The sequence below is a fragment of the Spodoptera frugiperda genome, chromosome 12 (genome assembly GCF_023101765.2).
Source record: "Spodoptera frugiperda isolate SF20-4 chromosome 12, AGI-APGP_CSIRO_Sfru_2.0, whole genome shotgun sequence".
Lineage (NCBI taxonomy): Eukaryota > Metazoa > Arthropoda > Insecta > Lepidoptera > Noctuidae > Spodoptera > Spodoptera frugiperda.
In genome coordinates, this window is record NC_064223.1 from 10,406,247 (window position 1) to 10,430,436 (window position 24,190).

General features: G+C 36.3%; 1 protein-coding gene across 4 annotated transcripts; it reads left to right on the forward strand.

Annotated features, from left to right (window-relative positions):
- The first annotated feature begins 3,188 nt into the window (after window positions 1-3,188).
- LOC118263027 (MFS-type transporter SLC18B1-like) lies at window positions 3,189-16,948 on the forward strand. 4 transcript variants are annotated; one of them, XM_050697756.1, is made up of 12 exons: window positions 3,189-3,515; window positions 8,396-8,565; window positions 9,030-9,177; window positions 10,401-10,587; window positions 11,419-11,534; window positions 11,884-11,908; window positions 12,055-12,223; window positions 12,757-12,852; window positions 13,970-14,138; window positions 14,434-14,585; window positions 15,066-15,149; window positions 15,748-16,948. In XM_050697756.1, exons 1-12 carry the CDS (start codon window positions 3,405-3,407, stop codon window positions 15,914-15,916), a joined length of 1,596 nt encoding a protein of 531 aa, XP_050553713.1. In that variant the 5' UTR covers window positions 3,189-3,404; the 3' UTR covers window positions 15,917-16,948. The 4 variants fall into 4 exon arrangements, with proteins under 4 accessions (XP_050553713.1, XP_050553715.1, XP_035430660.1 ...); XM_050697758.1 differs by lacking the exon at window positions 15,066-15,149 and having other exon boundaries at window positions 15,736-16,948; XM_035574767.2 differs by lacking the exon at window positions 11,884-11,908 and having other exon boundaries at window positions 12,030-12,223.
- Window positions 16,949-24,190: the final 7,242 nt, after the last annotated feature.

A 24,190-nucleotide genomic window follows, 5' to 3' on the forward strand; every position in this document is an offset into this window, starting at 1 on the left:
TGGTTGTGTCATGCGAGCGAGTGCTTGAACAAAGAGGACACGTCTTTGCTAATAGTGTTTGCTTCCTACAGTTGGACATGCCCTAAAAGTACATACAACCTCGTCAATTTGCTCGCAATTTTATAGCTGATTGTCTCTATGTTGTTCGAGGAACTATGAATTTTATTGCGTCCCTGTGGTTGCGTGCAGTTCTTGAAAATAATTCGACAGTGAATTTCCGTCGTAAGATTTTTCCTGCAGTACCGTACATATTTTAGTATTATGAATGAATACGTAAAATTGTGCTTTCTGTTCGCACAAAGATTTCTTTAAGGAACATTTTTCAGAAAAATCAACTTGAAAAGTTAGGGAATTGATCAAAGTTGAGAATCTTCAGTCCTGAAACTAGACATTATTTTTAATAAAATTGTGGCATAGGGCCTTACCAGAAGTGGAAAAGAGTAATCAACCAATAACCCATATTGAAAATGGAAAAAAAACAATTAGGTAATTTACTTTGGCATATGAATGCATAACCAAAAATATATTTCAAGGAATTCGTTGATAAAAAAAAACATAATAAGCAAGTATGTCCGTACATGACGCTAACATCCCAAAAGCACATGGTGTGACATAATGATAATCACGAGCCGTCACTAACCGCGGTACGTCACGGGTCACTAGTGTCACTACACGACCTCTCCCGTTACGGCGTAGGAACAGAATAAGAAGTGTTATCATGGCAACAACCGCATGAGATATGCTTTTAATGTAAATAGTAGTAAAATAATTAATGGGTTCGAAGAAATTAAAGGTTTTTTGTTCTTAAGTTTGTGAGCAGTTGTTTTAGAAATGGTAGCATGACAACCATTGGAATATGATACAAATTATTTAAGTTCACGATTGGCGCGGTGCCTGGGCAACTGGTTGCTGTGTAGCGTGTAGTGTGTTTGATTCCCGAAGCAACTCTTAAGAGTGATCCACAAATTCGTTGGTGGGCTATCATGTAACCTCCTCTGTTCATAACAGGCACCCACTAGGAGATGATCCTAGTGCGGAGCAATGTTTTGGAGCGTCCGAAAGATCCCTATCTAATGTAATCTCTGTATCGGCTCACACATACGATGGGGCTGACGTAGGCTATTAATTAAAAACCCCGAAAATTAAGTAGATAAAAAAATTCGGATCTCACAGCAGATGCGGGAAGGCGAAAAACGCTACTGCACTTCCATCACCACCGGCATAATCTAAAACAAAAATCTAAAACGGCTTGCTAATTGAGAAAAAGCCTCTACTAATTTCAAATAATGACGGGACTCATATTCAATAACAACGATGTATAGAATACAAGTACTTACTAAGCGTTCTACAACCAGTTCAAAATTTCTATCATTTTAAACTCACCCTAACAAAAACCAATTAAATATTGAGATAAGATATTGTTAAAAATTACAATAATTCAGTGACAAAATATTTTACGATGTATACACGTGATACAGATAGCGAACACCAAAACATTACTCCAGTCACATGTAAAGTATGAGTACTATCGATTTTTTACTCCCAAGAGGGTGCTGATGTAGCGTAAGGTTATTTTAAACCTTTAACTGCCGTCAGAAAACCGTTGAAGGCAAATCCTCCACTAACATAGGTCACCTACGTGGCAGTTAACGTGTTAAGGTAAGTATCCACAGGCCTGCATCGTACGCAACGTACGCATCGTTCGCATTCCGTATGACGTCATTAGCACGCATCGCATGTAGGCATAGCTGATGATGCGGTGCGTACGATGCGGATCAGTGGACGCAGTTGTATTAGTTTCTATACAAGACAAACTAAAATCCGTTGCGTGCGGTGGGTCCGATGCGTACGATGCGGGCCTGTGGACGCGTACCTTTGCTTTGATCACCGTATGTAGCTGTCAAAAATTGATTGTCCAATGTGATGGTGCAGTCGGAATAACTTCTTTGACTGACGGAAAGTCATCATGACAACTTAATTAAGGAACTGCAATCAGCTTGGACGTCAGTTTCCACGAAAACGGAGAGAAAAAGAGCGAGACATCTTTATTTTACTACTGTCTTTACTGTCTTACCTTATTATTATAATACTTACATATTGATTATGTAATATACATAATGATATATCGCGGTACGTAATTGTGCATAATGTACAAACACGAAATGTATTCAATGAAAATACGTAAAATGTCAATGTGTTTTGTAATAATTTATAAGATTATTTTAACATTTATACTAACTTAAGTTTTACTACAAAGGTAGTGGAAATAGTATAAATAAAAAATCTACTGTATTTCAATTGAAACTTTAAGTTTCTAAATCTAAATGAGAATGCCAAAGAGTGCACCTTGTGTATCTTCTGTTATTAGTTCTAGTTAGGGTTAGGTTATAGTCTCTGTTTAGGCCATCGAAATCGTAATCGACTAAATAACCAATCGACTAATGAACCTTGAGTGAGGCGAGAGGGAGTGTTAGACTCTTACTGACTAAAATCCACCCCGTTCCTACTCCTGCTCTTTGAACCGGAGCTCCGGTAAACCCGTCAGGTAGTTCACAGCTTCGGATCAGGCATCAGCCCTACTGGGCCTCATCTGTGGTGGTCTGATGGCTCTTTGAAGCGCACACGAAACGAGACGCGCCGTACGCTCGGGTCTTATTGCTAAGGACTGGGTTAAAGTGACTCTGAGTACGGCGATTAATCATCATCTTTTTCAGAGATTTCACTTGAAGTGGTGTCTTCGTGTCACTAAAGATGTCTATACCTAACTGTTTCTATAATTATCTAACAATATGATTTCTTTCGACAATTGAAGCCATCATTGGCGTTACTTAATAAAAATCAAGTCAATTGTTTACAAGAGAACTAATTACCGTTAAAGTAGTTATTAAAATGACAATATATTATCTGTCGCTGATATTTTAGTCTCGGTTATCGTAAACTGCGGTCATTACTTCTTCACTGATTACTCGTTATGTACCAAACTAATCTTTGTGATAGTGGAATCTTCGAGAATTCAATGTACATTGAACACTCATTAGGGGTACATTAAGAGGAATGTTTAACAAACTGCGCAATGTATACTTGTTTGTACAATAGAGTTGAAAGTCCATGGGAACACAGCGATAACTGGGTAGCTGTTATTAGAGTAATAATTTACTTGTTATCCAGAAAACGATGTGTCTTGACTTAGTGCTATTCCCGCCTTCGAGACAAAAGCTCAACGCGTAACCAAAAGTGGCAGTGTTAAAAAGTCAAAATTAGAACGAAGACAGTTTTGAAATTCGAATAATGTCGCGGACATTTTGAAAAATTAGTGGATAATAAATTAATTTTAATTTTAAAGTGTTCATTTATTAGGCCTTTTTTATTAAATTTTATTTTAAAGACTGAATATAAAATTCAAGATGGGTTTCGACTTTTCGCGAAGGCAGTGGTTGACAATAGTTGTAATATCTATTGCAGACTTCTGCAATGCTATCTGCGTCGCTCTGCAGGCACCATTTTACCCACAAGAGGTTGGTTTTTTTATTACCTATTACTTTTTTTAACACTTAACAACATATTTTAATGCTTGAAAGGAGTAACCAAAAGTAAAGCTACGTCAAAGGTCGAAGTCAAAATTATTTTTTCAAATACACCAGGAAGGCACTTTTGAATAAAAAAAATATAAATAAAATTCTAGTCCATAATTTGTTAGTTTTAATTTATCTTAAAAACTATGTTAGTATTAATTTATAGGTAGTCCAGTTGAATAAAAAGAGAATGAATAAATAAATGTCAGAGTGAATATAATAATATTAAAAAAAATGTTCGTATGACGGTCTTGTGAAACTATATGCTCGGTACAAAGTGTATGTACGGACGTTTGTCTTTGTACGTAGTCACAATTGCAGGTACTTAGTTTTTCCTATATTTTAACTGTAGATAAGAACCACGTGAAAAGGATTGAGAGTATAACCCCTAATTGTAGACTACCTTATCAGAAATCTGAACCTGACATTTTCTGCTGACATTAACTCGAAAACGCGATTTTTATTTTGTCTCATTTGACTCTATGAATAATTAAGTGCCTACTTAATTATCATAACACTTCCATAAATCTTATACTTAAAGCAAATAATAGTCGAACCATCTTAAAAGTAAAAAACTACAAGCTCTATTCACACAGAGGCTTATAAGTCAATAAATAAAGTCCACAGATATCTTATGATAGTGCGAACATACTGGTGCCCAAACCCATAAAGACATGAACACAAGAAAAAAAAAACAAACACTCGATGGCATTTCTCACGCCACTCAAATATTGTTGAAATCGTAAATATACTTCTACATATAGGTAAAGCTGGTTATATAACTTTTTCCAAAAACATTTTAGCCCACGTACCCACCGGCGTCCTTGAACGGGCGGCCGATCCACTCTCTAATGTTTCGACATCGAAAACTAAGGATTACAATATGATAATACTTCTTAAATACCTAGTCTGGGGCCATCAAAGAACTGTGTTCTGTGTTCTATAAAAAAATATTATTATACACAATACCTTAAAAAAAAAACAAAGTAATTACTTAGTTAAGCTGCGGACTGCCTTAAGCGGCAGACTACTTAGCGGGTTACCGGGGCTCCGGTTCGGAAAGCAGGAATAGGAACGGGGTGATTTTTAGTTAGGAGTCTGACACTCTCTCTCCCTTTCCCCTATAACAACAATGTAGTTTCTTGCTCGTTTTTCTCCATAGACCATACGGATGTGGTTTGGTATTAGCAGACATTAATGTTGTAGCTGAGAGAAATTTCTATTTTGATGTATAGAAAAGACATATCATTAGAATTTTTTGATTTTGACAATCATTAGGTAAGTCAACATCAACGATACTTAAATATACAATAAATATAACGATAATAATTATTTGTCGGAAGGATAGAGTTCACATCAGGCGACGATTGAGAAAAATCCATTCCAACTAAAGGCATGAGGCGTACACAATAATTTCAATTCAATTATGAATGAAGCCCGCACTTTGAGACCTAGACTCACATCTAATGTGGACTAATTACTTTGTTTACATCCATTATTACATTATGATTATTTAAACTGTCTGGATGTATCTGATCAGTCAATTTTAAACAATAGTGAACCAACGGCTTTATGAAGCGTCCTGAACGTGGACATGAACATTTTAAGTATAGGAGAGTCATGCATAAATGGGCCGACTCGACTGTTGTGATACCACGGCCTCAAAGAAAACCGACGTGAAACAACGCTTGCGTTGTGTTTCGTTGTGTAAGTGAGGTTACCGGAGGCTCAATTACTCTTCTCCCCAATCCCCGATTCACCAACAGCCTTTCAATTACTAACTCCCCAAAAGGCTGGCACTAACGCACTTGTAACGCCTCAGGTGTCCATGGGCGGCGGCGATTGCTTACCATCACATGATCCTGCTCGTTTGTCGACTTATACCATACAAAAAACATATCAAATTCTTTAACATTAGGATACCTATATAATCCCAGCGGCTGACGAAAGCTGAAGGTAGTGACAGAGACAGCAGAAATGGACAGTTTGTAGTACAGTCTGAGCAGCCGTGATAACCTTCGAGCAAAAAGTCGACTGTTATCAACACAATACAATCGCCAGGCGCTCTCTTATATACCTACATGTATAAGTTAGCACTGACTTACATAATGTGGCTGTCTTACTTCCAGACAGATTTTGATATCGTAAAAATACTGTGTTTGAGTAAAATAAATGTTTTAGATTGTTTTTTTTTTAGTAGGGCTGAGCAAGGCTTTTGAATTCCATCTTTGTCAGAATATATGAACTACCAGGCAATTTTTATAAAATGTTCTATATATTTTACCTAGATAATGCTTAATATTATGTATAGTTATATTCGTTTTATCATAAGATTGTGCTTCAAACATTCCAATGTTTCACAGATCAATATTTATGCATATTATTATTATTTTAATTTTTTCGATCATCATGCATATTTTATAGTTTCTAGAACTAACAAAAATATTTTCTGCATATTAATTACGCAAATTATAAGATTATAAAATAAAATTATATTGGAGGTTATATTCTGTTATATGGTTATATAAATTATGACAGTATACTCAAATGCATCATATTTTATAGTTTGTTTTGAATGACTTTTATAGACGCTTCGGTTTTTTAACTCACCCATTTATTATTATGATGATTTCTGAAGTTTATATAGCTAATACTTCTGTTTTTATGGGGGAAGATCATCAAATGATTTTTCCTGCTTTGGGCAAGGCAAGAAGGAGTGTCAGACTCTTATAGACTAAAAACCTCCCTGCTCCTACTTCTGCTATTTTAGCCAAAGTCACGGTGGGTTACCGTGGCATAGGCGCTAGCTTTATTACCAATACAACAACCTCTTAACTTTAATCCAAAATCTCTTATCCATGGTTTGATAGAAACTCAATAGATATGATCAATCCTAATAAAAAAAATTGCTTTAAGATCAACTACGAGTATTAACTCTGATCGTCAATCTGTAACCCTCAATACACATACAGGGTTACAGATTAACCCAAGCTAAACCAACAAACAAAAACAACAAACTCAATTACTACATATTATAACACTTTAATCACCTCATTAACCGTCTTAAAATAAAACAAACAAACAAATCAACAAGCCTATATCAATAAATCACATTGGAACGTTCGAGCTTCGTCCGTCCGTCATGTGATTGTGTACAAACAAGAAACGGGTACAAATCCGATCTCATCTTATCTCCAATTTGTTCTGGAATGAAACAATTAGGGCGCGTACTTGAATGATAAACTGGGATTTTCATTAACATTTTAATTGGTTGAATTATATCAGACGTTTATATTGGTATTGGCCTTTTTTGATAACGAAGGGAGATATTTAAAAGACGGCTAACTTTCGTGGAACTTCACTAGATTACTAGACTAGACAAAAGACTTGGAAGAGTGGATGAATTCTTACCTCGTTTATACCACACCGGTTGCCATCAGCACCTATAAGAGAAAGAAGGCTCGAGGCTTAAAATTTTCTTATGGAGAATTGATTACTTACTTAATAAAATGTTAATGAGTTGTTAATTCGTCGGGTGTGTTGGATTCGGGAAAAAATGTTCTTGATTAGTACATTAATGAACTATGTTACTTCTTATCTAGTATATCTTATAGAATCTTGGCTGCTGGCCAAGATTCACGTGAAATTAAATAAAATGAAATATTGATAAAATGATTTAAAAAAACCAGTCATCGACCAGAATACGTCGCTGAACAATAGTATAGGTCTATATTAATGCACTTTTACATTTTTCAAAAATATGATTTAAGGGAGAAATCTAACATCTTTTCTTTACCACATGTTTACCCGATTCTTTCACTTAAAAATAAAAAAAAAATATTTTAACAATATTTCTATTAGCAAATGAACTAAGTAACAACTTTAAATCAATAATCTGTAAAGGTTAATTTCTACGACCCTTGATATTATGACGTGTAACAGAGATTAATGATTTATAATTGATTTATTTAATTAGGTCTTGTAACTATCGCGGTTATATCAATTACGTGTGGAGTGCAGCACGAGGTTTGGATCTTGCATCAGTATTGCACATTAGTATTACAATGTCTAGATAACACGTGATGAATTTATCAGTAGGGGATAATTTTATATAAGTAACAAGCAAACCCAGCGAACTCCGTTTCGCCACCAATGTTAAGTTTTCCTGAATTTTCTTTGCTATAAACCTCACGGAGCCCGAGACCTTCCCAACGAATGCAAAACCGTGGAAATCGGTTTGTGCGTTCTGGAGTTATAACGTCAGGAAGGAAAACCCGACTTATTTTTATATTATAGATTGTGCTTCTGCTTAAGTACATAAGGGTACATGTTAAGGCTATTTTGTATGTATTTTAAAAGAGTTTCATTATTTTTTCTTACATTGGTTATCGTGTGGTATCTATTGGCAGACTAAAAGCAAACTCGTACTAAGGGTACGATAAGAGATAAGAAACCATCATTCAATAATGGTCTACACATTCAACATGGTCTGGAGACCACGATCTTTTAAACCACGATCTCCAAATGCCGATCTCAATCCAAAATCTTTAGATTAAGATCGATTTTTGACATTCGTTCTATAGAGTTTTTGTCAAAAATTCAGATCAAGATCAAAACATTTTGGAGTAAGATCGGTAATTGAAATTAGCAGTAGGAATAGGTAACTCGCCTGTCACGTGCGGAAATTTCTAGCAGACCCTTTATCTTTAAGGTGTAGAGTGTAGAGGAATAATAATCCATCCGTGGTCAGGGATTGACTGTCACGGACTATGTGTGGACATTATTAGTTTCTCAAATGTAATAACTTTTTTTTTAAATTCCAGGCAGAGAAGAAAGGATGTACAGCCACAGAGTTTGGGCTGGTGTTCGGTGTGTTTGAGTTAGTGGTGTTTCTAGTCAGTCCTATTTATGGCGCCCACCTCAACAAACTGGGCCCCAAGCTGCTGTTCAATGGAGGTATCCTCACGACGGGCACATGTGCCATTTTATTCGGGTAAGTGAGAAATTGTTAGATCACATTTCATTAAATTGTATTGATCAATTTATAAAAAAATGTGTATGTTAATTTAAATTTAAAAACAAAAAGGTTTTCACAAAATTAATTTAAAAATCTGGCTCTTTCAATACAAAAATCCATTGAATTCTCTCCGACCTCTTGGCATATCTATTTATTTTATTGGCCACAAGTTGTCAGTAACATTACTATTAAATAAATACTTAAGTATTATTACTTATTAAATAAATACTTTTTCAATAAAAAAATATGACTGGCAGTAAATCAAAAATAAAATGTAACAGCTATATTTTTGTGAAAGAAAAAAAATATTAAAAACAAATCTCTAAAGGCATCCGAGATTATTATACTGCAAAATGGCCAGTTACTTTGTACTCTACAAACCAAAGAGGTTGGATAAAAGTAATTTAATGTTTTACTGAGCCTTGATTTATCCTCCACAGAATGCTGGATAAAGTTGAAGGCCATGTTCCCTTCATCACATTGAGCTTCATCATCCGAATTGTAGAAGCCATGGGGAATGCTGCGTTCCTCACAGCCTCCTTCGCGATCATCGCCAAGGAGTTCCCTAACAATGTCGCCACCATGTTTGTAAGTATTGACTTTTACATTCACATTATTCACACTTCCATCTCGACAACATTTTAAATCCAACTGTCACTTAGAAATATTTTTTCCACGTCTATGTTTTCGCGGTTGGCCCAAAAACTTGTCGATGAATTTTATATTCTGTAGCATCTGGATATTGGTTGATTCTTAAAAAATATAATCAAGACTGTTGACAGAAAGCTACGTATCGTAAAGCGGGCTGAATAGAATTCAAAGGGTGAACAGATAGATACAGGCATGGGTTGAATAGATGTTAGAACATTTTCCCAACATATATTTCCCCCCTTTCTGTATCTATTCACCCATCGAATTCTATTCACCTCGTTTTACCTTTAGTTCAACATATGTAGTTGCCATTTTTAAACTTTTCAACAGCCATTTTAAATATATTTTCCTTTATATGAAAAACCATTTTCCTTTACCACAACCAACCACATAAGAATCACGTAATATAACCATGAAACAGTTACTATTACATCAGATATCACTCGTATTGCCGAGATTAGCCGCTTGGTCCGGGTCGTAATTGTTTTAAACATTAAACATTGATCCCGTTTGATCGAGATAACGTGCTATTGACCTGCCTGATTCGTAACTAAACTGTAATTACTATTAGTATTAGAGGTCCAAAGTATTTTCTTATTAATTATTATGTTATCGGCTTATTCAAGTAACTGTTTGACGAGGAACTCGGCTAGTTTCAAGCCATGCTAGAGGCTCATATTCATGAGCATTTCGCGACACGAGGAAACGAGATACTTTTGAGAAGAATGTCGCATCGATTACGATCGAATCGAATCGATTGAATTTATCTAGCTACTTACTCGTATTAGGATTATTATGTTTCTGACACTTTACGTATAAAAGTCAGGAAAAAGGTGGTTTAAACTTAAAAATACAAATTGTTTTTATTACCTAGCTACTGCAATAACGTGAATTTATCATATCGTCACGCCTTTTTATCCCCGATGGCAGAAATGCACATAATTTTCGGCACGTAATGCCATTTTACAATGCACACCCACTACTCACCATTTGTGTTATAAATCCCATGTAATAGAGTGTAATAATGTGATTTTATCACCAATTTTTTTACTTTTTATAATTTTGATATTTTAACGCCTTATGAAAATAACATAGCAAAGATGTCAATCTACGCTTTCTTTGACACTCTAACATAAATATCATTCATATACTTATTCCAGGCTTCCCTAGAAACCTTCTTCGGTCTGGGTCTGATCGTCGGTCCAACGTTGGGAGGTGCTCTATACGACTTCGGAGGCTACAGCTTACCTTTCGCTGTGCTGGGATCAGCTCTGTTCTGTGCAGCTGTCATGAGCTGCTTGGTGCTGCCCAAGAGTCATGATGATGAGGATCTGAAGCCCAGTGGACGTGAGTACTATAGTTATTGAATATTATATGTATAGATTGAGATATGTTTTTGTTAATCAATATTCAACCTTAATTTAATAGTAATAAGTTTGATAATTAATAATTTATATTAAATTGTGTGATTTGATTGATTATCTCTAGCTCTTCATTTATTGACAAAACGTTTTTAATACATAATACAACCTATATAATTTTAGTGAAACTGGTTGACTGAACCAACCCAAAAATAAATTCCAACGGCCATATTTTTATGCAAAAAAATGTGTTTAAAGAATAAATTTCTAATGGCATCCGTTCATTTTCCTCGCTAAAAATTGCCAGACATTTTAAAGTGATTACAATAAATACTTTTTTAAGTGAGACATATACCTAACTGGCTGCTAGACCGCAAAAAATATAAAATAGCCATATTTTTGCAAAGGAAAAAATATTAAAAGTAAATCGCTAATGGCATCTATCACTTTTTCTCGTAAAATCACCAGTAGCTTTTTTACATTATACCTATCCAAAGAGGTGGCATATATTATATTATTTTTAAACCTATTTTTCCATTATAGAACCTTATAGTAGTTACAGAATATCAACCAAAATGTTTTACGGTTAAGTTAGAAAAGTTTAGTTAAAAAATATAAATGCAACCATTTGTCAAATTGATTCTTGCTCGTAACTTGTTTTTGTAGCTCCACCATAGTGTTTAATTATGTACCTATAGATAGGTAAATAGTTTACTTTACAGTCGTTATTGAAAAAAAAAACTAAGACGACAGCAACAAAACCAATGGATCAACTTAGATTTATGACCCAGGAAATCAATACTCGTCTTGTTCACAGCATCAATGCTATCGCTCCTGAAGGTGCCTGGAGTACTGCTGTCCGCACTCAGTATTATGATGACCAGTATGAGCATTGGATTCCTGCAGGCGACTCTTGAACCACATCTACGTCAAGTAAGCATTTTATATAACATGTTTTATTCTATACTGGAATATTAAAAACTATTACAGCAAAGTCGAATACATTTAAAACCACCCTCTACTCTTGCCGCGGGTGTCATAAGATTCAACTTTGGGGTTACCTACACATTTGCTGCTGCGCTCTCTACTAAACTTTAAGTTATGAAACAGCGATCCCCATTATCAATTTGTTTGTTTCATATTGTTACGTAGAGGACTCCTTAGACCAGGAATGACCCTGTGTCACTTTCAAATGGACTGCACTGCACTCCTGATCGTCATTATTCTCTCCGACTAACGTCACATTTTACCTTAGCACTAACTCTTTCCTTCACACCCCCAGTTCCAGTTCTCATCCATGGTGCTAGGTCTCACGAGAAACATAAGTGATGAAGCCAAATGTGTCGACTGTAGTCACTAATCAACCTTATTCTCTGCAACTTACGTTACATTTTACCTTAGCACTAACTCTTTCCTTTCCACCCCCAGTTCCAGTTCTCCTCCATGGTGCTAGGTCTGATGTTTGTGATCAACGGCGGAGTGTACGCGGTGTCCGCGCCCGGCTGGGGATGGCTGTGCGACCATCCAGCCATCAAGCAGAAGTACGTCATCGCTGTAGGATGCGCCTTCGTGTCCGCTGGGTTCCTCCTCATTGGACCTGCGCCGTTCTTTGATATGGAAACGTAAGTATAGGAAAGATAAATTGATTTTATTGTAACTTTCGTGAGACATACTAAATTAATTATTATGTTATCGGCTTACTCACGTACTGTTTTGAGCCTCTAGCATGGCTTGAAACTAGTCGAGTTCCTCGTCAAAACAGTACGTGAGTAAGCCGATAACATAATGATAAATTGATTGTAAATATTGCTGTCTTCTTTTTCATAATATTCGCAGTTGAAACTGTGTGTCAGTATTTTATATAAAGGAACTGCTTTCTATGTCGATGATGTTATAATTAGGTACATTCTTAATGAGACTCAGACCACGAATAGGCGCTAATTATATTTTTTTCACTGCATGTCAGGCATTGAAGTTAGTATTCTTGATAATAAATGACCTTTCTGTTGATTAAGCGCCTTTCGAAAAAGTAATAGCAAACTTCATTCTTGCAGATAGACATAAAAACTAAAAAAAAAACAAAGTACATATATATTTTAACTACTAACAAAAAATTAACTAACGTAAACATAACTGTTTGTTTTTAATTTTCCAGCCAAATGTGGGCGGTGATACTTGGCTTGATGCTGCACGGTTTGGGTATGGGCAGTCAGCTCGTCGCATCGTTCTCTGATGCACTCGGAACGGCTATGTAAGTACCTATATGTATCTTTAAGTTGAGGATTTAAAACTTGTTGCTAAGAGTGCTAAATATAAAATAAAACAATATGAAATAATGTAAACAAGATGCTTTTTACATTATTAAATTAAACTTTTCATACTACGATGGTCAAAAATCGATCTAAAATCAATAGAGATAGGAAGAATTAACTTAAAATCACGGTATTCTCACGTATTGTTAACCACCGTATATAAAGCAACAATAGAAAACACATTGTGTCTCGTGTGGATCCACGTTTTAAACATACGAAGGGTTAATGGAGAAAAGCTCTACTAGTTTAGAGTCACGGAGGGACCCTTCATCATGAGTGGCGTGCGCAGACGCGGCGATTTTTAGTTAATTTTGATAAGTTCCATCGATAGAAATTTTTATTTTTGATGGCCGGTTATTAATATCGGCCGCTAGTAAAGTCGCCAGTCGCCACCCACCACAACATAATTACACATTGAACGATTTTTTCAGAACTTGTTAAAAACTGCACCGTCTGTCACATTTTTTGTCCTAATGACTCAAGACAACACAAAAAGCAACCTTATCATTAAGGAAAGAAATTCCTGTCTAATCGTAATATAATGACCGTCGCTACCCGACGAACAAATCATTCACATTTTTCACGAAATATTCACTTGCATTTAACATCAATTCGTGATAATATCTCTTTGCTACTATTATCAAAAATAACTTATTTTTTAAGTCTTTGACTGCCAATAGAAACCTGTTGATGGCAAATCCTCCGCTAACGTCGGTCACCGGTGACCGCCACGACGTTCAATGTGTTACCTTATTTTTTTCTTAATAATAACATGACAGCTCCTTTTCATCATCATCATACAGCCTCTTTTCTTCATCACACATTGTCTTACTTTACTATTTGAGGCACACAACATTTAACAGGTGCCATTTTCTTAATAAGGAGCGAGTCTATTGTCACAATAATTTCCAAAGTACCTACTGAAAGTCTTACAAGGGAATACTCAATAATACTTTTAATAATCCAGCCCAAGAATCGCACTCGACACTGATATTAGTGACTCCATCAACAAGGCAGTGAAGCAGGCCACTCATAAATTTGTATTCCCTTCCGCAGAGCCAGTGGTCTCCCGAACTCCATAGAGACGTACGGGCTGGTGTCAGGCATGTGGACGTCCACGTTCGCCCTGGGCGCGTTCATCGGGCCCACCGTGTCGGGGCTGCTGTTCGACTCCATCGGGTTCCGCAGCTCCACACTCTTCGTGTTCATCCTGCATCTGGTTGTGGTAAGTAAGGATATAAGGACGAAAAGGCTTTTTGAATGGTCGTGCAATCGAGAGCCATCTTTATTGAGTTTGAGTCAATAAGCCAGCGAGTTATTTATGCATAAAACACGATATTTTTATTGGGAAGGCGAATTTAACACGCTGACTGTCCGTTAATATTCCATTTTTGGCAATCTCCTGGAATTATTCGAGATAACCATTTTGAAAAAGCAAGACGTACTCCAGACAGCCATTTAAGCAAAATAGCCAAAAAGCAGATTGTCTCCGGACTCTAACACCTTCCTATTATTCCCAGATGGTGATGATGCTAATGTTCACCTGGACTTGTGACCGCTCCTCCAAGATGGATGTATCCGTATCTGCTGGAGACTTACTGCAGATCGACGGGACACTGGACGAGAGTGTGCTCATTGGAGACAAGTTCCTGCCTCCTCCGAGGACCAAGAGGTAAGTTCTGGTAGATTCTGGAATGTCCCATGCATGTGCTTGCAGTTCCTGAGAGCAACAGGTAGTATGATAAGTGACCGTTACGCCTGACACTGACTTATAAGATAGAGATCCTATTTTTCGTATACATTCCTATATACAGTCTTTAGTTGATGATCACATCAAAAATTCTTTATATTCTTTGAAAAGTACTTTCAATTCCTTAGCGTGGTATGTCTTCTGCATGTCATTTATCTCCTATTTCTTTTTATATATTCTTTGAGAATGTTTTCCATGTAGTATTGACTGACTTTTCTGTTTTAAAGACCTCTTGTGTCCCTTTTTCGCGAAATGATTGGTGGTGGTTTTGATTCCATGATTTTGCACGTGTAGTGTATTGCAATTAACTCATTGCACCAAAAAATCTTTGTCCCATTTCAATTTCCGACGTGGCAAAGCGTGACGGTCATATATTATTTATTTATTTATCGTATGTCAAAGATGGGCGAGCCGAAGTCAGGTGGAGGATCCTCTGGTCGAAAACATGGTCATCGGTGACAATCTACAAGAGCAAAGGACGAGAAGGTAATGTGGTACCAGTGGCTTTATGTATCTGGTTTATTTTTTATCATAAGATAGGATTGTGGTATCTTCTTTATATTTCTGTTTCTGTGTCCTTATTCTAAATTACTCCGGGTCGACGCAATGTAGAGAACATTCCTTTTTCACTATTCTTAATAAACTTCGTACAGTCACAACTCATAACCGCTTTCTTTCATGCCATTCCTCACTCAACCTATCGATCTTTTACGGCCAATTTCAATAATCTATCTACCTGTAGAGATATAGTATTTTGACATATGCTCCATACAAAATGCTTCAGTTCATAAGGCAAATAGAGGTAGGTAAATGAAATTAGTCGTTAGTCATCCTCTTTCGTTTGTTACAATTCAGAACTTTTATGACATTATTCTTAACTTACTGAGAAAACATTTCGAACTTTTTTCAACCCTATTTTTAGCTTTGCCGTTATCTGCGAAACTAAGCGCTCCAAATCATCGCTTAGTTCATTAAACAGTTAGTTTATTAAACTATGTCCCGACGAGAACACTCACTAAAACCCATTATTCATTTAGCAATCATATCCAATAATCTCTCTGTCTAACCGCAGTCTCTCTTGCAGCCGCCGCTGCGGTATCAGCGTGGAGCAGTCTCGGCCTCCTGCCATGAACAGCCTGATCGCCTGCTCCAGCTATAAGAACAGGAGGAGTCCCTGGAGCCAGCGCACTCCTCGGTACAGGCCCACTTACGGCAGCCTCGACCATAGGTACAGGGGCGCTTATAACACATAAGTTAATTTAAAATGTTGTAAAATAAGTTTAGTTAGGAACTTTATTATTATCTGTACCTATATTTTTGCGTTATGAGTAGAGATCAAACTGAATTAATTATTACTTGCTACTGACGTACCAGCGCGACAATCGCCGTGTCGTGTGTCGCGGAATGCTGCTCATGAATATGAGCCTCTAGCATGGCTTGAAACTAGTCGAGTTCCTCGTCAAAACAGTACGTGAGTAAGCCGATAACATAATAATTAATTTAGTATGTCTCACGAAAGTTATAATAAAATTAGAGATCAAACTATCCAAAATTATCGATTTTGTTTATTGATTTTTAATTAGTTGATTTTTAGTTAAGTAACAGAATCTTATTAGGGAGAAAAGTTATTCATACGGCTATATACCAAATATCTAGATAAAAAATATTTATGAGATGAGAGAGATAAAGAGAGGATGAGCTCTTTATGATTTTTGACGTCATATTTGGGTTTAATACCAAAGATAGTTTAATTTCTTTTAACGGTGCCCTCACTAAGATTTTCTTTGTGTCGTGGGTGACTTTACAAACATAGAAGTTCATATACACATGACACTCAGACCCGAAACAACAATTTGTGGATCACACAAAGATTTGCTCCGTGCGAAAATCGAACTCGTTGCACGGCAGCTGGTTGAAGATCTTAAACGTTATTACTCCTTTTTTGTTAAAATTGCTCAATTTGATAGAAAGTAACTGTAGGTATTCCTTTAATATTTATTTTGTGACATTTAATTATTTGACTACCCGAGACAATGAATCTGAAGGTGCTTAGCATTACGAAGATATGTAGCTAAGCAGTAATTTTACTGAAGTTTATAAATATTTTATTATAGGAAAATAGTATATAATGTTAATGAGTCTAGTTTATGTTCTACATAAGTACCGTTTGATTATAATTCTTTATATAGTTACCAATATAAATAATCCTGTAAATATGTATCATATTTCTAGTTTTATTTTTCTGTGAAAATAATTTAGTTAAATAAAGATTCTTTATTACTTTACTAATGCAGTTTACTTTCCCATGATTTCCTTAGACGTATTAAACGAATTTAACCTTTTATATAAATTGACTCCTAGGAAAATCAAGACTCCATCCATCGCGTCCATTATGGAATATTGTTTTCTGATAATACTTTACCCAAACCCATTTGCGCATTCCCAATACATACATAACCTCACGCCTGTCTCCCATGGGGGTAGGCACTTAGGTAGAGACAATGGAACACCAATGGCTACGAATCTTACACACCTCTTTCGCTTCATCAACAGTCAACAATCTTTGCATGCATGCTCGTCGGTTAAGGGTACTTTTAATTTGGCCCACCTTCAATATATCGCCAATCTGGTCTCTATATTATGTCCGTCTAGGGCGCCCTCTACCGACGGCATTCGGAATATTAAGAAGCAATTACGTGTTAGTATTTTTTTGTAACGGCACACTTCTTTAATCGCCAATCTGGTCTCTATATGTTCGTCTAGGGCGCCCTCTGCCGACGATATGACGATTCGCAATATTATGAAGCAATTACGTATAATGATTAAAATGTAGCATTAAAATAAGTATATTAGCAACAAGTTTAGTAATGATGCACGTAATTACAACTCCTCCTCCTTAATGGGGACACTGCAGCTATGTATGAGTGTCGAGACGCCTAGACATGTTTGCGATGGAATTTATGCATTTGACAGACAGTTAAGGTAAGTTTAGACTTTGGACAGATTGTTTTAAACTATTGAAATATAATGGATTTAATTGTCTTTTATAAATGTGAGTGTCTGAATTTCTGAATAGTTCTGATAATTATTAAAACAACATGGAGATAGTGTAAAACTATGATGTGAATATCTTTTATGTGATTATTTTCTTTGAATTTAAAGACTGCCTCGTTGGTCGACTGTTCGCAAGTACGACTGCCAGGCAAGGGGTCTTGGTTTCGACTACCGGGTCAGGCCTTCGGCCTTCTTAAATTTTTCAGTAGTATCACGGAGTGCCATAATGTTCACCTCTGCCTACTCCTTTGGGTTCGAGTTTTGAACACACTGTCACTAGATGGATAAGTACCTACTGACTCCGTGGCTTGGATGGTATCGAAGCAGCAGGTTGGTCAGTCATTGCACCAATTTTACAGTCACACTTATTAGCGGTAATGTCACAATTTATACCACAGTTTGACCTTATCCTTACATTGCATTTGCGAATTAATATTCCATTTCGGACGCTACACTAACCAGCTTTACATAGATAATTATGAATAATGAAAACGTGTTTGTATGTCTATGTGGTAGTTTGTTTTGAATTATTAATTTACTTGCATAAGTACTTAGGTGAATGAGATGTTGATGATTTTATAATCTGTCTATTCTTGTAAAATTTTCTTTCTTCTGGTATTTCCTTTTAATAACAATATGTAGGTTGGGCTGTTGAAGTATTTAATTAAGGGGGGAAAATCATCCAATGACCCGACTTGGGTGAGGCGGGAGGTAGTGTCAGACTCGTACTTAGGTAGTGTCAGGGACGTACCGGATCCCCGGCAAACCTGCTAGGAAATGAGCAGGTCCGAGAATAGGTTGGGCTAAGCAGCTAAGCTAAGTCGTCACTTCGTGAAATCTTCTTCATTTATCTGTCTGCTAACTCTCGCTGTTTAATGTGTTGTAATTAAATAAAATAGCAATCAGTAATATCCATTATTAGATAAGTATATCAAAAATGGGATTAGCGCACTTCCTGGGTTCAATCGCCTAGACCATTAAATATTTTCCTTTAATGTAAGCATCCTATACATAAAGAAAACTTATTACAGACTACGTACATACTTATAAACAACATTACCATCACTCAAGAAGAGACAATGTAAGCACACACACACACAGACACACATAACAACAAACACTTCCAATGCTCGTTAACTACACCGCACATAAACGACATCTTATACAAAACAAGCAATGGACACCATCCAATGCGATAATTTCAAGAGATGAGTAGTTCCCATGCATAAAGGTCAGATACCCACAGCGAAGGTGGGCAGAGGTCGAGGCACACTTGACATGGCGCGCACTGCGCAGGCGCGGCAATGTGTAATATACATAATAATAGGATAGAATCCGTGAAAGTTTGTGTTAAAGTTGTTTCATACAGCTAGGTATGCATTTACGTGGTACACAAGCATTTTGTAGGTGAGGTATAGTAGATAGGTACTAAAGAAAACATGAGATTTGTATCTGGTGTTATTTTATTACATATTATTTCTTTCAATTAACAGTCAGGAACGATAGAAAACCAATTACAGTATTGGGTGTCTAGAACTGTCTACAACTGTTTAACCCTCTTTATAATGGTACTAGCTACTTCCGCGCGGTTTCACCCGCTCTGCTCGGTTCCTATTGGTCATAGCGTGATGTTTTATAGCCTATAGCCTTCCTCGATAAATGGACTATCCAACACAAAAAGAATTATTCAATTCGGACCAGTAGTTCCGGAGATTAGCGCGTTCAAACAAACAAACAAACAAACTCTTCAGCTTTATAATATTAGTATAGATTGAAAACAATCTATCAAAAGTGCTTAATTGCAATGATACCTCTCTACGTGGCCCTGTTTGGGGAATGACGGCAGAACTGCCAAAATGTGCCGATAAACTACTTATTCGAATTCTAGAATAGCAACTAGTATTGGTGTAGAGTTTAGAATTAATCGCAATATTCATGCCGTACGACTATCAAAATTTTTATTAAAAAAACAAAACACGATTGGCCTATCCCACCACGGAAGAACATAAATAAAAATCTAGTATTCATCTAATATAAGATACAATAACTGAACGGCCTTCAAAACCGATAACTTTGAACTTTTGACAATTTATTAAAAATCAATCGATTGGAGGATAAATCAATCACTAATGACATTTTATTATGTCATGTTATTCTAACGCCTAGGCTAATATGGTCATCAAATCACAAGGTGAACAGGCATTATATTCAGAATTTGATATAAACTTTAAAACAACGGAGACGGGCTTGTCTTCAGATAGACTGCTAAAATATTAAACTAATGTCGCCTTTTGATAGATAATAATTGGGCATTGGCACTCTATGATTAACCTGAATATTGCAGACTTTGATAATAACTGAGTTTCAGCACTCTGTGATAAACCTGAATATTACTGCAATATGCAACCCGTCTACAAAAGTGGAGATTACATAGAGAAGGTTCCTTACCCCTCTTACCCCTCTTAGCTACCCTTCTGAATCCCTCGTAAGTATGAACCTAGAGGAGGTTTTTAATCCAACTGAGGACTTACCTACATGGGCTGATGACCAGACTCGGAGCTGCGGATTACCAAGTGGGTCACCGAAGCTCCGGCTCGAAGAGCAGGAGTTGGAACGGGTTGCATTTTAGTCAGTAAGAGTCTGACACTCCCTCCCGGCTCACCCTAGGCGGTAGAAGCCATTGATAATATCCATAGGTTATAAGTACAACAAAACATAATATCTTAATTATTATGTTATCGGCTTACTCACGTACTGTTTTGACGAGGAACTCGACTAGTTTCAAGCCATGCTAGAGGCTCATATTCATGAGCAGCATTCCGCGACACACGACGCGGCGATTGTCGCGCTGCTACTGACAATCGCCGCGTGAGTAAGCCGATAACATAATAATTAATTTAGTATGTCTCACGAAAGTGACAATAAAATCAAAACATAATATCGATGTAAAAACATACTAAACAATTATACCCCTACCTATATCTATTTATTGAAAATACCACGGTTCTTATCTTCAAACCAACATAAGATTCCCCCCAAGCTTCGATAACCGGGACTTTTCACAAAAATACTCGATGACGGCGATGAATTGATTCACAATGTTTTTTTTTCTGTTATCTTCCAAAACCAGTTGTAATCAGTTCGTCATCAGAAGCTTACGAGCCTGAGTCATGATGATGTTTATCCTTTCCCAGCATTGTGTGGCTTGTATTGTATTGTACTTCTTTGAAATCAGCCGTTGGATCGACCACCGTTGTTTCTTCGCGATACACTACGTAAGCGTAAAAAATATTATGGTTCTCACAAAATAATTTTAGATACGGACACGGACGGACAGCACTTCAAGATACACCTAACTCTATAATTGATTTCCGTCCTTAGCTTTTCGCAATAAAGTCTCAATTTCATTAATGAATTTTAACGGTTTCGTGTCTTATTTACACGTGCTGTTTCGTCTATACTTTGAAGATACATAATGAATAATTAATCCATGGTTTAAACGTGCCAAAATATTATAAAAAAAGGTATCCGCGATTAAAATTCGTTACTGGCATCTTATTACGTTAATAGAGCAAAAAGCTGACAAAAGGTTTTGACAGTTCTTTCAACAGTTTAATCTATGTGCAAGAGATGAAACTTGATTTAATACAGACTTAATTATACGTAGATATTATGTAAAATTATTATATATATGAAACTAAAAACATGTACTTTTTATGCTACTTAAAGAAAAGAGTTTTTCTAACTAAAAGCTTATTCATATTGACTAAAAAATTCTAGATGGTTAGCAAAAAAACGTAAATAAAATACAGGTTCTTTTTTACTTTTTTCTTTGAGATTTATTTTATGTCATTCGTTTTAACCTATGTGTTTTGATGACCACACGAAACAAGAGTGTGGGTGGATAGTGCTAAAACCGGGTCTTGGCGTAAAGTTGCGAGTACCAGGGCAATAGGAAGGGGGAGATATCATCAGTGAAGAACCGCTAGGCGAGGTAGGGATACCATTTATATAAAAATACGGTGTTATTTCTTAAAAATATGGTGTTTACAGAATTTTGGTGATGATTTTTAGTGGATTTTTTATGTAAATTATGTTCATTGATCTAATCTTATTTATAGTGTTGATGATAAAAAACTATAGGTACTTAATACTATGGTCGGTAGCGTAAAATTACACAGTTCCATACAATCAGGCCTGCCATACATAGGTATGCATGTTTATGCTACAAATGTGTAGACGATGAATATAAATTTTAAAATTCAGACCTTAAAAGTTCGGTAGCAGCAAAAACCACGAAATTGCATAAAACCAACAAGTTTGTGCATCTTTTTGAAAACGCGAGGTTTGATTGAGAGCGCCATTAAAATTCTCGACCAATCAATTACAGTGCCGACATTATTGCTGTTCACCTTACGACTGTGGCCGCTCCGCCATATTGGAACCCGTCTGACGGGCCCTGAGTCACGAGTTTGGCTTCAAATTTCGAACCGTTTCGACCTAAGACTAAATATACCGCGAAACGTGCAAAGAGGTAAAACAGTTTGAGGTTATTTAAACACGTTACGTTTAAAATACAGTAGTAAAACTTGGCCTTTATTTATTTATTATGGGTTAAGTTAAGATGGTGGTTAAAGGGGTTGAGAGAGTTTGTTAAATAAATACAGAATATTAGTTTGTTTGTACATGGTTATTGACTGTCAAAATCTGATGAAATGTTGCTGAATGAATGAATGGTGTAACATAATTAAGGTTGTCCTGCGCCTCCGATTTGCGATATATTAATGTAAATTATATAAGCCTCGAACTGAATAAATATGAACTAAATTTTGTAATTTATAAAGAGGAACATCTTCAAGTTACAGCTTAGAATAACATTGTCAAATCCATCAGATTAGGTACATAGGCATCGAGTTGAGAATTCACAGGAAAGTTAGTCAAGAATTTCCTTTCTCTAATTAACAAGAAACAAAAGTCAATCATTATTCTAACATAGACTTGAAACAAAAGCGAATTCTTGAACGGTCGCCAGAAGAAAAACGAGCACAAAGGAGTCTTTGAGAAAGACCAGTATAACTTGACAGTTGAAAAAGGCGCTAGAGCGTCAAGGTGACGGAAAATTTAAAGGAAAGAATCAGAACATTTTTCCGTTCCACATTTGACCAGGTATCAACATAAAATGGTGGGGCTGTAACATTGTAAGGAGGTCAGTTTGGGCAGTATTTCATTGAGTGACAGAGAGTCAAGTGCGAGTCATAAGTTGACCACACCTGACACATACATCTTGTAACTTTCCTTTAGATGGGGTGCGCAACCTTTGGATGTAGATTCTAGAACATTTATTTTTACTACTAATTCGTTAAAGTTTTTGGGATAATTACTATTTCTAGATCACATTGAGTGTGATATCGATAGGGCTACACAATATATTTCATAAAAATGAAAACTCAGTAACGGAACTAACAGATGGGGCCCCCAGTAAGGCTGATGCCTGATCCGGAGCTGCGGACTACTTAGCGGGTTTACCGGGGCTCCGGCTTAAAAAGCAAGAGGAGGAACGGGGTGTTTTTTAGTTAGTAAGCATCTGACATTCCCTCTCATCTCACCCAGGGTGGGAGAAGTATTTGCAAGATTTTCCCCCTTTAAAAAAAGTACCTATGATAATATACTTTTCTCAATAAAATAAGGAAACTAATGTGTGTGACATGACTTTTCCATTACACATAGATTGTTTATTATTTTAACCATAACAAACTTTAAGTATAAACAAACATAGGAACCTAACATGCAATAAACGGATATTAACAGCAAACAGACTACACAAACAAGGCATGTTAAATCATCGACTTATTACCATACACACACACACAAGCACAGCAGTTGCAAATTAATACAAAACGAGTCTTGCATTTCATACATCTTATGTTTATTCATTACAAAGTTACTATTATAAGTAGTCGATGTTCTATGATCGAGTATGTGTTTGTATCTTATTGCAAAAATCTCAGACATAACTATTCATACAGTCACACTTTTTATACCCAAAAGTAAAAACTATCGATTAGTTCATGGTAAAACCCCATGAATGATAGTAACGCTCTAGCAAGAATTCTGGTCTTGTCAGGCAGTGCTGTAGTCTTAGTATGAGTTTGCTTTACCTACGTTTAAAGTAATCGAAACGAGAGCGCGTTCGGCACTAATTGGATTTCTCGAATAAACCAACTAATCAGAGAGTGCCGAACGTGCTCTCGTTTCGATTACTTTAAACGTAAAGCAAACCTGTACTTAGGGTACTGGTAACTTACTCCCAGGTGGTTTACCTCATATCCTTGGCAAAAAACCTGCCACAATGCCTTCCATTTTCCATCACTATTGAGCTTTTCAAAATATCCTAATTAGGTAGGTACACTTTTGGCGCAGTATGCCCAGATTCAAAACTTTAACTTACCATTCCCGCTAGCACCTAAACAAAA

Coding starts and splice junctions, on each gene's coding strand:
- LOC118263027 (XM_050697756.1), top strand. CDS start 3,405: ATGGGTTTCGACTTTTCGCGAAGGCAGTGGTTGACAATAGTTGTAATA. Junction 11,535..11,883: donor TTGAACCACATCTACGTCAA/GTAAGCATTTTA, acceptor TCACACCCCCAG/TTCCAGTTCTCATCCATGGT. Junction 12,853..13,969: donor GATGCACTCGGAACGGCTAT/GTAAGTACCTAT, acceptor TCCCTTCCGCAG/AGCCAGTGGTCTCCCGAACT.